At 34.8% G+C, this 14,970-nt stretch overlaps 1 protein-coding gene across 2 annotated transcripts in view; it reads right to left on the reverse strand.

The window, feature by feature from the left end:
- Map2k4 (mitogen-activated protein kinase kinase 4) overlaps nt 1–14,970 on the reverse strand; it is an 82,779-nt gene that overhangs the window by 4,078 nt on the left and 63,731 nt on the right. For both annotated transcript variants that reach the window (XM_019206173.2, XM_019206174.2), the window contains exons 7-9: nt 9,960–10,037; nt 6,958–7,106; nt 112–157 (exon numbers count right to left, since the gene is read on the reverse strand). In XM_019206173.2, coding sequence (XP_019061718.1) covers nt 112–157; nt 6,958–7,106; nt 9,960–10,037 — 273 coding nt within the window. The remainder of the gene's footprint in view (nt 1–111; nt 158–6,957; nt 7,107–9,959; nt 10,038–14,970) is intronic.

The following is a 14,970-nucleotide window of genomic DNA, read 5'->3' on the forward strand; positions in this document are numbered from 1 at the left end:
ACAAAAAAAAAAAAAAAAAAAAAAAAAAGCCTTTTGTTTGCTTAGCAAAGCAGCAAGCTAAGAGGATTTGAGGTGAGGATGTATTTAAAATTCCCCAAATTCCATACTCACCAGAAGTTCTTTATACTTTGGCCTTTTGGATTCATCCTTCGTAAGGCTAAAATAACAAAAATAACAGTGTTCAAAGGGAGACATATTTACCAATTTTTTTAAACAAATAAATACTACATTGAATCAAATACTTTTATTTTCCTGCGGGCCCAAAGTTAACAAAGCACATAATCTGCTAAATACAGAGAAACACACACGAAATTTAGACAATCTAGAATCATTAGTGGAAAATGTAAAAAAAAATTCAAGCCCCTATTGTAAAGAACTGACTGAATCATGACATAGTTACATGACAGAATACTACAGAGTTAAATATACGGATGTATAGGGAAGTGTAAAATTATCTATGTACAGATATTTTAAAATATATATGCATGTGTGTGTCAACAATCTTGGGGGGCATATGTATTATGAATTTTATCAATATATCCTTAAAATTTTTACATATCTTGCATTGTGCATCACGATGCTGTGTTCTTTAGTCCAGAAATTTACCAGACTACTACTTCACTAAAAAGTGTAATCAGAACCTCACCTAACTTGTTCCATGTGCTGTATCCACTCCTAACCTCAACTGAATTAATTTTTTTCTTATCAAAGGTTAATTAACATTGACAACACAGTTCACCAACTCTAAACTCATTTCTGCTTTTCATAACCCACATCTTTTGTACTGAATGCTGCAATGTACCGCATAGATTCTCTCTTTAAGAATGAAGGCTTTAGGGCCGGGGATTTAGCTCAGTGGTTCCACCACCTGCCTCGAAAGCACAAGGTCATCAGTTCAATCCCTGGTACCCATCCCCCAAAATGAAGGCTTTATTCACTTTATTCTTTGCATCCAGCAGCAAACAGCCTTCTGTTGCACACCTCTCTGAAATTACCTCAGCTGAAAAGTCACGTTAGCCTTGCTGGGACAATCTGTCTCTTAATGGCAGATCCATCAAAGGACATAAAAATCCAAGTCCCTCATAAGACAGGTCAACCCTATTTAACTACCCAGCTCCACAGTCTTCCAAGTAGTAGACTGAGGGCTTCATTGTGATTGTACTACAGCTCAACTTCTGTCAAACTCTACTTCCTCCCCTTTACTAGGTTATGGATCCCAAGACCACTTCCTACTTTAACTTCCTATACTCCTACCTCTGTCTTAAAACCTACTTTTCAGGGACCAAACCTGAGATACCTTTCTTCTGAGTTAACTTTTCTTCTTGATCAAATATATTCTTTTAAAACAATCTACAAATGGTAAGTCTTTTCAGTCCTGAAAATATACTTCATTATTTTGAATTTAAGCGAGTATTAAATGTTAAGGCTAGGTTGACAGTTACATTCCCTTAGCGCTCTAGAGCTCTCCAGTTTTTTTCTAGCAATTACTGCTGCTGGTAATAACTTCACTGTTAGTGTAACTATCAGACAACAAACCCATGTTAAGATGAGAATGCAATTTTCAAACTTACTTTGACACTCTCATCTTCTGTGATGTTTTATTTCATGTAGTTCTATGAATTCCTTAATTTTATAATAACATACATTTTAAAAGTTACTTTAAAATGCTGATGCATTGCACAAGATATCAAATCCTTCAAAATAATGTGAAATGGCCACATATTTCCTCTTAGAGCTATTTCTCTGCTCTTCAGGTATTGTTTTATGTGTGTGTGTGTTTTTCTAACACTGAGTGCATTTTTATGTGTATGTTTTAAATTAAAGCTTGTCAAGTCTTTATCTTTTCTCAGCTTATAGCTACATATGATTCAATGTCTTTAGTTCATTTGATCTGATATTTTAAGGATTCGGCTTTGTCTTCAAGCAAAGAATTTTAACTTTAATTCTTTTACTGCTTACCATCACTAAAATAGAACCCCATGAATTTTTCTTCTGTATCTGTTATCATTGCCTTGTGTTCACCTTTTTATTCCTTGCTTCTGGAAGATTAAAGGGTATTAACTCCTTCATAAATTTTTTAAACAGCAATATCCAATCTACTCTGTACCAACATACATCTTCCCCCATTGAAATCAGAAATCACATTTGCCATTCAAAGACAATATTTCCTGAATTCAAATTCCTCCCTTATAATTTTTCCCTGACTACTCTAGTGACAATCTCACAAGAAAATGTGTGTTCAAATCTTTCATTCTGTAGCCAGGCATGGTGGTGCATGCCTATAATCCCAGCACTCGGGGAGGCTGAGGCAGGAGAATCGCTATGGGTTCAAGACCAGCCTGGGATACATAGTGAGTTCCAGGTCAGTGTCAAGCACGTAGTGAGACCCTGCCTCAAAAAAACCAAATCAACAATAACAACAACAAATCTTTGATTCTGATATAATTCCCTGAATCACTGTTTTCATTTGTCCATAATTTTATTTCTTCATTCCTATAAAGGCATCAAAGTTTATCAAATATCATAGCTGATCTCAGGTACTGGTTTAGGTGACTGAGAAATAGGTGGCGAGCATTCACTACAACATCATCACCTGCAGAGGGGATTGTCTTTTAGATTTATTTTAAGAGCTTTGCACTAAGCCCCCTTCCCAACCAACATAAGCATCTTTGTTAGAAGTGGTTTCAGCAAAGGAGAGTTTTTCTTTAAAGGTCTTTTCTACCAGATGTAAAGTAGGATTGAATGCATACTGAGTATCTCTAATTAGAAAATTTGAAATGCTCCAAAATCCAAAACATTCTGAGTGCTGACATTATGTTACAAGTGGAAAATTTTACATCATGAAATGGTTTTATGCATAAATTATTAAGTATACTGTATAAAATTACCTTCAAGCAAAATGTACAAGCCATATATGAAACATAAATAAATTTCATGTTTAGGCTTCAGTCCTAGCCCGCAAAAATCTCATTGTACATATATGTAAATATTTCAATATCTGAAGACATCAAAAATCTGAAACATTTCTGGCCCTAAGCATTGCAGATAAGAGATACTCAATCTTCTTTTTGGTATCGGGGATCGAACTTGGGTCCTTGCACTTGCAAGGCAGGCAGCAGAATCACTGAGCGAAATCCCAGCCCGATACTCAATCTTTATACTGCCACAGAATCCCAGCTGTGTGTAGGATCTAACAAATATTTCCTTAAGATACATTTGGGACTGAGATTTACTTTTTCATTGTCTGTCCCACAAGCTGCATTTTCTTTCAAATTCTGTCTCATGCTAGAGTTGTCTGTAGTCTTAGGTCATGCTTTTGACATTTTTAACCTATGAATGTGACAAATTCTGCAACAGTCAATCCATCCCTGAATTCAATCTACAGTTTCACAACACTTCAAGTAAAAAAATTCTTATTTCTTTCCCAGGAAAAAAACAAAGATTCCCCACCCACTAAAAATCCTAGGGTGTGATTCCAAAAAAGAAGTTAATGTGGACAAGAGTTTTTAAGATGTAAACTAAGATCTTCCTTCAAACCATACCTTCAACATTTTTCCTTAATCAAATTTTTGACTGGGACAAAGATACAATCAAGAACATAACTCCTTAATATAGGACTAAAAACATAAAAAAGGAAAGAACATACTGACTTCCATTACCATGTAATATTCATTCTGTTGTTTTAAATTTTCATATAAATAGAACCATATTGTTTTGTCTTACTTTTATCAGTCAACATCATTTGACATTTTTCCATGCTGTTGAGTGTAAGCAACTTTTCTGGTATTATGTACCAAAGTAATATACAATCTATTTTATTGTTAACAGAGTTCTCTCACTGTACATTATAATTTGACAACTGTGCTTTTCTGAACATTTGGATATAGTGTATTGATGTCCATGCTTTTATTGGGTATTGAACTTGGATTTGGAATGTGAGATCATGGAGTATACTTAATCTATACTCCTATAATTTTAAGTATTCTTTATATAATCTGATCCTTATTAATACTTGGAACTATCAGTTTTCTAAACTGTAGTTATTCTCAAAGACCGAAGTAGGATTTCATTGTAGCTTTCCTTTGTTTTCCCATGATAAGTAATAATGGTGAGTGAGCAATCCTTTAGTATGCCTATGAGTCTGAACATTATCTTTTTAAGTGTCTGTCAAGCATTTTTGGATGTCATTTTCATATTTAGAAGTGTTTTGTAAGCCCAGTATAGTGGCACATTACTATAATCACAGAACTAAAGCAGCTAAGGCAGGAGCATTGTCCCATGTTGGAGGTCAGCCTGGGCTACATAGTAAGTTCAAGGCCAGGTGGACTACATAGAGGACCCTGTCTCAAAACAAACACACACACACACACAAAGTGTTTTATAAGTATATAACTTTTATATAGTCTGTATAAGAGACTGTGGTAATTCTCTATATAGGAAAGATCTCTCACTACATGGCTTAATATTTTACCTGGTGCTCCCTGTTAATCAACAGGTATTCTTAATTGTAATGAAATCCAATTTTACTTTTTCTCTTACACCAAGTTGCTAAATGCTGCTTCAGAAATTTTTATCTATCCAAAAATAATAATATTCTCCCATGTTATCCTCTATAAATGTTTAATTTATACAAGAAATCAAATTTGGTAGAAATACTGAGAAATGAAAATTGAGAAATAAACCAAATCTAGGAGGCTTTATATTATTTATAGTAGGCTTTGAAAACCATGTTAACTTAGATGATTTTTTTTTTTTGGTGCCGGGGATCGAACTCAGGCCCTTACGCTTACAAGGAAGGCAGCAGAACCACTGAGCCAAATCCTTCGTCCCTTAGATGATTTTAAGGACAAGAATGTCTCTAGAACAATGTTTCCCAAACTTGTTTTCATCATTGTCCCTTATTACTGTGAAAATTAAATACCACATATATACCACATATCTATTTATATTCTATAGCTCTTTGAGGGCTATAAACCTACATATGATCTACATAAGATCTACATAAGATTTTCTATTTGTCTAAAAGTCAACTTTCATCTTCTTGGAGGTGATGTCACCTTGTTAAGCATTATCATTTTAAGACTGCTTGCTATACACTCAAATTAACATGATCATATATGCATCACAAAAAAACACAGTTCTAAACTAGGTGTGGTTACAGCTAATTGGGAGGCTGGGGTGGGGGATTCACTTGAGCCCAGGATTTTGAGGCCAACCTTGGCAACTTAACAAGACTTCATCTCAAAAATCAAAACAAAACAAAAACACAGCTTTACTAAAAAGGGAAAAGCATTTGGAACAAGGAAATATTGAATCATGAGGATGAGTCAGAAATCTAAATGGCCCAAGTTAAGAGATGAGAGACAATGTGTAAGATAAGGATAGTGACTGTGATATATAAATGTTGGAAGCTAATAATATAAGCACAACAGAGAAACAGAGATCCTTCAACTGTAGACCTTAATATGAACTGGAATGAGGGGGGGCTATAAACATATCCAGTGATGACAATGGCATATGGAAATTCAAAACAGTTATCTATTCTGGCACCAAGTGAAACAAATGAAAAACATAGTACTACACTTAAGTAAAACAAAGTAAAGAGATCTAGAATTAAAAAGAAACTAGCACCAGTGGTTTCACAGGTGATCATGTTAGATGTTACACTCTATGACTTACTACGATCTTTAAAGCAAATATTTTATAAAATGGGATAAAATGAATGATCATAATTATGCAAACTGTAAATTTCATGCACAAATTAGTAAAAAAAGATTTTTTTAAAAAAGCGGAAAAAAAGAGTCAATTTGAGTCATTCATAGGGTCTTCTACCTAGAAAATCGTGACGTATTCCTTTCCCCTCTGAAATATCAACACAGAAGGAAAATATGGGTACAGAAGATGAAAGGGACTTGAAAACTAGAAGCAAGTAAATGTTTTCTAATTTTTCAAAAAGAAGACAATGTTAGATCTGGAAGTATAAATCTTATAAGATCAAGACAGAGTATAGAAAAAGCATTTCTGGCAGGAAATAATTATGAGAAACAAAATTTGTTTTTTAAGAATGAATAAGATGTGAAATGGTCTGACTTTTTGCTCAAAAACATATTTTAAGATGGTGCTGAATGAAAGGAATAATTATCAAGTGTTCAAACAATAAGGGTTCAAAATAAAACATGAGCTTCTAAGTAAAAAAGTTCTATTTAAAACAGACTGCAGGGCCTGGAGATGGAGCAAGGTGGAAGAGCCCTTGCCTAACATGTATAAGGTCTTGGGTTTTGTTTCTAGCACTACATTGAAAAATAATAAGATCTTAAATAGAGGCAGCAATAGTACAAAGCATGAGAATATTATTATTATCTGCATACAGTTATTCTAAGGCACCACTTACACATTTATACACATAAGAAAGAAGAACTGTTAATAAAAGCACACAAATCAACAGATGTGAATTTCACACATTCTTTGGAATGATGTTTCAAAGAGCTACCAATTAAGCTTTTGGCCTGACCGTAATATTTACACTCAAATATATTCTATGTCCTACAAGAGCAGAGATCCACCCTTGAAAGTCTGACAGGGAAAGTTCTTAACTTAAAAAGTTTCCAGGTGATTCTGGTATAATGTCCCTGTGAGAATCTCATCAGAATTAAGATGATCAGTTTCATCTAGAGGTTTAACCTAATATACCTGTACAAGGTACTGGAAGTCTGGAACGGAAGCTTCTCCACCACCCACAGCTGTTTTTCACCAACACCTGAGTAGTAGAATAAGAGGGTGATGCCTCTCCAGGCTAACTGCAGCCTTCTATATAGTCACAGTTATCCAGTGTGCTAACATGGATGGCAGGAAGAGATAAAAGGTTTCTTTCCCCTTTATAAAGTATCATTGTTGCTAATTAAGTAACCTCCCAGATTCCAGCACAGGTGTTTGAGCATTTGCAAAACAAGTACTCACCACAAATTAACAAAGTTGATGAAACTTGGGGAGAATTCCCGTTCCTCAGAATTACTCAGCTGTGGAGGATCTCCTTTCACGACTTGTGTTAGTTGATCAAACACACTATTCCACTTTGGATAAGGAAATCGGCCTGTGGCCAACTCGTACTAAAGAGAACAACAACAACAAAAAAAGGAAAATACACTAGGTGTTATTTACTACTACTCATTGAAATGGCCATAACAACGTAAACTCCAAGCAATACTCTGTAAAAATCTTATGATGCTGAGGTAGAATCTTCAAAATCATGAAAGCTAAGATAATGTAGAGAACTATGTATCAGCCAAATTCAAGGGCTTGGACTTAAGGCAAAGACCAAATTTAAGCCCAAACTATGCCCCACAATGCATACTCCAGGGCAACCTTTGATTCTGACTCCTTTGTATAGCAAATTCTGGAAGGTTTGGTTTAGAATACGTGTAGTACAGACATTCCCCATAATTTATAGTCCCCTGAATGGAATGCCATGGTCTAGAAGAGTGGTCAAATTCCTGTGTATGGTAAAAGAGTGTTCACAAACAAAAGCCCAATCTGGACTCAAAGAAGACAATGTCAAAATCCTATTCTACAGCTACTCTAGTTAGAGCAACTTAACCACAGCCAGATTTTATTCTATGGAAGAAATCAAGTCAGGGTCAAATCCATCCTCCTAATTAAGGGCTCAAGACAGTATCTATAAATGATACCAAAAAAGATCTGAAGATTTAATAAACATATGCTCCAATGCACCAACAGTCAAAAATATTCTCACTTTTTTCCCCACCTTTGAAAATAATGAAAACCTAGGAACTGTGCTTTTAAGAAATATATCTAGGGCCAGTATTTTTAGCTCAGTGGCACCATCATTTCTCCACCTTTTGGCTAAGATCAAGTGTAGCTCAGTGGCATCACACCTGCCACAAAAGTCCAAGGTCCTGAGTTTGATCCCCAGTACCAGGAAAAAAAAAAAGAAATGGAATATATCTAAATCTACCTCATCGCATAGTGAGTCTTATTTTATAGGTCTGACAAGTGACTGACATACAAGGATGGAATCCCAAACCTAAGACAGAAGATGACATATGGGGGAGGGGTACTATGTCAGAGAACTAATTCAGAGATTCCTTCTCAAGAGAGTATCCTTTAGCTCACTGTTGTCTCCACTTGCACACATACAAGGATGAGGTCCCAAGCTTATCACTGAGGAAAATGGCATGTGGGTGGTGGAGGGCTATCTCAGAAAGTGATTCAGAGTGTCCTTCCAAAAGAACATCTGGTGGGCCCCATGGTATAATGGTCAGCGCTCTGGACTCTGAATCCAAAAGAACATCTGTCAGCTCACTGTTGTGAACTTACCCATTTGTGTGCAGGAAAACAAAAAGTTGTGGTGCATGAGTACACACAGATTCATTTTTTTGACTGCAGTTTCTTTTTGTTAAAACTACAGACGTTTGGAGAGACTAAACGTTATCAGTTATTCATAGCGTTAGGAATAACTTCATTAAATTCATTTTTAACAGAATTTAATGAGAAAGGAAAAGTAGGCTGCACATTATAAAGTAAAGGAATTAGGATCTCAAAAATTCATTCCATAATTTTTAAAGATTATCCCTATGGAAAATAAATTATGAAACAATTGTAATTACTGAATACCTTGCTTTTAAACAATAAAGTTTGTCTAAAGGTACTACAAGGAACTTTTTAAAAATTTCTACAATAACAGCTGGGCATGATGGCACATGCCTATAATTTCTACTATTCAGAAGACTAAGACTGCAGGATAGCCGGGTTTGAGCCCAACTTGGGCAACACAGCCAGACCCAAGGGGCAAAAAAAAACTTTCACAAAGCAAAACTTTATTTTTGTCAACAAGTATGTACTTGCTTTAAAACATAATTATTTAATTCACAGATATATATATTTCTGAATTAAAAGTTTTGCAAACAGTTGCCTTGCTTAAAGCTATAGATCTTGCCACAGTTTTTGGGACAAGATACAAGATCCTTTTTCTTTAATCGGTTGACCTTATATACAGTATTTGGTCACAAGGAAAAAAAGTTCTCTGCAGAGGTGAACTGTAAGCATTAAACTGAATATGAAGAATCCATCAGACTGGCAACTTTACTCGCCAAGAATAAATAAGAAGGGTATGCAACTCTGATTACAGGAAGAGGATTCTAAACCATATAATATCTATGATTGGAGATTCTTTAATAAGTTACCAAAAGCTCACTGTTCTGAACTTGTGTATATCCCTGGACTATGAGATCTTCGGCTCAAATAAAAAATGGAGGAAAAATGGAAGGAAAGGGTTTAGGCATCCTACCTTACTGGACAGTCCCACCTAGGGCAGAAAATTCACATACAATGTAGAGGAAACTAAAGAAGCAATCCAAAAATCAGAAAAATATGAGTAAAGTCTAATAGGACAGCAACCATGAGAAAATAAAACTTGGAAAAGAAAAAACCACATAAAGATACTGCGTGTGTCTCCTTAAATTTTATATTTTGATGGTATTGGGAAGTGGGGCTTAAGAAAATGAGTAGGTCATGAAGACAGAGCCCTTGTGAATGGGATTAGTGCCCTTCCAGGGAAGACCCCAGATAGGTCCCTTGCCCATTTGCCATGGGAGGACACAATAATAAAGACAATTAGCTTTGAACTACAAAGTGGCTCACTAGATAGTAAACTGGTCAGGAGCTTGGACCTGGGCTTCCCAGTCTCCCAAACTGCAATAAAAATTTTTGTTCTTGATAAGCTAGCTACTCAGCTTATAATACTCTGTTAAAGTAGCCCAAACACAGATACTTTTTAAAGTGAACCAAAATTTCAACACAGTCCATAAGTAGGAAAAGTTTATTTGTGCTTGCCTGGTACAAATTAGTAGGTTTCTCATTATTCTTTCTCAGTACGTTTCACTTCTACATTTCTTACTATTATACTGAACTACCAAGACAAGGTTGGGCGAATGTAAACATACCAATGTGATCCCCAAACTCCAGACATCAGAGCGGACATCATATCCTTGTCGAGATGCACTAGGGTCTATTCTTTCAGGCTGGAACACAAAAACAAGTCAAGGTCATTAAATATCCTTACCCTGAACAGGCAAATAAATGAAAGCACTAACTGGGTAGGCAGTCAAAATGCCAGCATCTTACCAGAGGAATCTATAGCTAAGGTTAGATTGGGAGTAACAGAAAGCCATCATTACATTAAAAACAACCAAAAATACTATTCCAAACCCAGTTGAACTCAATGGCTACTTCTATAAAGGGAACACACAGTAACCCTTCCAATTTATGCACTGAAGAATCCAAAGCATTTACAAAACTAAAGAATAGTCAGAAAAAGAGAAAGAGATAAAACAGGAAAATGGAAGAAATGAAGAATTACAAGGTCAGATTAGTAGCAAAAGTGGTAAGTGGGTATTTCTGTCTTCTGATTTTACCAGTCTTTTGTTCAGTTAAGACCATACCACAAAACATTTAAAATACAAAAGCAAAACATAAACTAAATTCATTACAATAAGTCCTTCCATTCTTCATGACAAAGTTAAACTTGTCTCTATGCATATCTTTAAAGATATTTGTCTATCAATAATTTATAGCCAAATTAAAGCACTGTAATAAAATTAATATATTATCCTGTCCTATAGACAAAAATTACCATTTTTAGTATTTTCTGTGAGGGAACATCTTTATTTCTTTGAAATCAGTCACTACCATTTACATAGTATGTCAGGGATGAAGAAAAAAAGAGAAGATATCAGTGGCACAGTGCTGACAACAGAACCTTTGCTAAGGCTGACAGTAACTGCTGTATAAGGAATGTCCAAGAAACCTAGCTATTTGACTGTATTATATTCTCTGCTTGTCAGGAACAACTTGGAGACTTAAATATTTTAATTTGAACATAAATATTCACTGAAAGCTATTTATTTTTAGTTGTAAATATATTTATGCAATAAGGTCCATTATATAAAAGTCCCAGTTGTTGAATCAATAGAGAAAACACATCAACATCACTAGCATAAACAGTTTTGCCAAACTCCCAAAAAACAATTACTAATACAGACAATGTTTTGAGGCATGGTCTTATCTTAAAAGAATGGAAATTGTACAAAGCAAGTTCCCAGAAAACAAAATAATTAAACTAGAAATCAATAATAGAAAGATACCTCAAGCATCTAAGATTAAGCAACATACTTCTAAAAAACTACTGGATCAAAGTCTCAATAAGTAGTAAAAATCTGAGAAATGCAATGAAAGTAGAGTTCAGAGGGAAATTTATAATTTTAAATGCCTACATTAGATAAGAAGACATTTCAAACCAATAATCTAACTTTATAACTTAAGGAATTAGAAAAAAAGAACAAACTAAACCCAAAAGCAAGCAAGTAGTAAGAAGGAATTAATAAAAATCAGAGTAGAAAGTAGTGAAATAGGAGTGGAAAAACTACAGAGAAAAGTCAGCAAAACTAAATGATTTGGGGGAAATTTTTTTTTTTAATTGAGTTTATTGGTACATTTAGGGATACAGTACAGTTACATTCATTGTTGGGATCATGTACCTTTACATGGCAAGTCTTGATTCTCATTTTTTTCCCCTTACCTCTGCCCTCCCTTCACCCCCTCCTCCCCTCCCCATCTACAAACACTTTATTTTCATCTTTTCATTCTCTCACATTTTTTTCTTTTCCCTTTTTGTTCTTCCCCTACGTATCACACCTTCCCTACACCTTTAGCTCCTTTCCTCCCATTTCTAAATGTCAGTAATCTTATTAGAATCTTATGCATTGTTGCAGAATATTCACACCAGGGAAACTATTTGGTATTTACACATGTGGGACTTATTTATTTCACTTAGGAGTATATCTTCAATATGTATCCATTTTCCTATGAATGAATCTATTCTCTCGCTCTTTATGGCTGAGTAATATTCCATTTTATAGAAAAACCACATCTTCTTTATCCAGTTTCCAACGGATGGGCAAATAGGTTGTTTCCAAGATTTAGCTATTACAAACTGTGCCGCTATAAACATGGGTGCACATACTTCTCTGTGATATGATTCTTTTAGTTCTCTTGGAAAGATACCCAACAGAGGGATGGCTGGGTCAAATGGAACCTCCAGTCCAAGCTCTTTGAGGTATCTCCATATTGATTTCCATAGTGGTTGCACTAGTCTGCACTCCCACCAACAATGGAGGAGGGTTCCTTTCTCCCCACAACCCCGCCAACATTTGTTATTGTGTGATTTCTTGATAGCAGCCATTCTTTGTGGGGTGAGGTGGAATCTCAGTGTTGTTTTCATCTGCATCTCTCGAATGACCAGTGATGTGGAACATTTTTTCATATATTTTCTTGCTGCTTTCACTTCTTTGTATGAGAAATGTCTGTTCATTTCGGATGCCCATTTTTGGATCGGGTCTTTATATTTGGGGGGACTGATTGTTTTGAGTTCTTTATATATCCTTGATAATAGTCCTTTGTCTGAGGTACAGCTGGTAAAAATTTTTTCCCACATTGTAGATTGTCTCTTAGTTCTGCTAATGGTTTCTTTTGAAGTACAGAAGCTTTTTAGTAAGATGAGATCCCAGTTGTTGATTCTTTCTGCTAGTTCCCGTGCTACTGAGGATTTGTTCATAAAGTCTTTTCCTATACCAATGTCTTCCAGAGTTCTGCCTAACTTACTTTCCAGCAAGTTTAATGTTTCTGTTTTAATATTTAGATCTTTAATCCATTTGGATTTTAATTTAGTGCATGGCGAAAGATAAGGGTCTAATTTTAATCTGTGACAGGTTGATATCCAGTTTTTCCAACACCATTTATTAAAGAGGCTATCTTTCCTCCACTGAGGATGGTGAGCTCCTTTGTCGAAGATGAGGTAGCTGAGTACATCTGCATTTGTTTTTGTGTCTTCCAGTCTGTTCCATTGATCCTCAGGCCTATTTCTTTGCCAGTACCATGCTGATTTTATCACAGTGGCTTTGTAGTATAGTTTCAAATTGGGAATTGTTACACCTGGTGCCATGTGACTGTTGCCTATAATGGCTTTTGCTATTCTAGGTCTCTTGTGGTTCCAAATGAATTTTTGGATTCTTTTTTCTAGTTCTGTGAAATATAGTGTTGGAATTTCAATTGGCATTGCATTGAATGTATATAGCAGTTTCGGTAGTATGGCCATTTTCACTATGTTGATTCTTCCTACCCAGGAGCAGGGGATATCTTTCCATTTTTTTATATCCTCTTCGATTTCTTTTTTCAGAGTGCTGTAGTTTTCAGTGTAGAGATCTTTTGTTTCTTTTGTTAGATTGATTCCTAGATACTTCATTTTTTTGGATGCTATTGTAAAAGGAATTTTTTCCCTTATTTCTCTTTCTGTCTGTCTGTTATTTGTGTATAGAAAGGCTATTGATTTTTGGGTATTCACCTTGTATCCAGATACTTTACTGAATCTGGGGAAAAATTTTTAAAAATTGGCACATTTTAAGCCAGACTGACCAACAAAGGAAAAAAAAATAGATTCAAGTTACTAAAATTAGAGGGAAAACTACTATTAATCTGAAAGAAATAGATGAAATGTACACACTGCTTGAAAATGAAAACCTACTAAGAATAATATAGAAATATAAATAACATTGAGATCATGTTATCTTATAGAGTTGTTATTCAAAACCTTTCCACAAAAAAAGTCCAGACCCAGATGGCTTTGCTGGTAAACTTTTTCAAACATGCACAAAAGAAATAATAGTAATCTTATATATTTTTTTCAAAAACTAGAGAAAGATGGTACACTTCCCAATACATTTCATGGAGGCCAGCTAAACCACTTATGAAAACCTGACAAAGACACCTGCAAGACTATATCCCCTCAAGACCAAGATACAGAACCATTAAAACAATATGATCAAATCTAATCAGCAACACATAAAGAAATAATGTATCTCAATCAAGGGTAGTTTTTCCTCAAGAATACAATACTAGCTTAATACACGAAAATAGTGTAATAAAAGGGAAATGGGAGGGGTAGGAGAAAGGAAAGAAGGGAATGGGATTAATATGAGAAAATGAAAAATAATGGAAACAAAGTCTTTGCAGATAGGAAGGAAGGGAGGGGTTGAAGGGAAGGAAGGGGAATGGGGAAAAAATAAGAACCAAGGTTGATTATGTAAAGGTACAAATTTCCAACAATGAATGTCATTATATTGTATACATTAAATATACCAATGAAATTTTGAAAAAAAGAAAAAGAATGTAATATACATATTTACAGAATGAAGAAAACTATATGATCATACCAATAGATGATATGTGACAAAATTAATGACAGCACATTATTAAAATAACAATTATAACTCTCAGAAAACTAACAGCAGAAACTTCTCTATTTCATAAAAGATATTGAAAATAAATTAGAGCTAACATCTTAATCATTGGTGAAACACTTCCTAAGTATTGGGAACATGGCAAAAAGGTATATACTCTCATTACTTGTGTTCAGCACTATACCGGGTTCTAGCCAGTATAAAAAAGTCAAGAAAGTTGTGCCTTTATTCACAAATGTGAATTTCTAATACTGTACTCATTAACAGAAAATTCCGCCAAAATGAATAGTGAAACTAAACTAGCAAGGTCCCAAATTTTCGATTTCAACATATGTAAACTAGCTGCAATGATTGCAAAATATTCAAAGAAATTTAATTCTATTCACAATAAATATCACAATCCAGGAATTCCTTAGGAACAACTAAATAGTGGTGCTTAAAAGCTCCACATTGAATACTATAATACATTGCTAAAATAGCAAGACCTAAATGAACAGAGAAATAAATCAGGTACTAAAAAAACTCATTATTGTCAAACTATCCACAGGTGATGAGATACACTTCTCAGCAATACAAAAAAGTGAACAACTAATACACATAACAGCATGGATATCTTCAAATATGCTGAGAAAAAAAAAGACTCAAATTCATATTGAAATAC

Source organism: Fukomys damarensis, unplaced genomic scaffold, assembly GCF_012274545.1.
Source record: "Fukomys damarensis isolate Sample0158 unplaced genomic scaffold, DMR_v1.0_HiC HiC_scaffold_13, whole genome shotgun sequence".
Classification (NCBI taxonomy): Eukaryota; Metazoa; Chordata; class Mammalia; order Rodentia; family Bathyergidae; genus Fukomys; species Fukomys damarensis.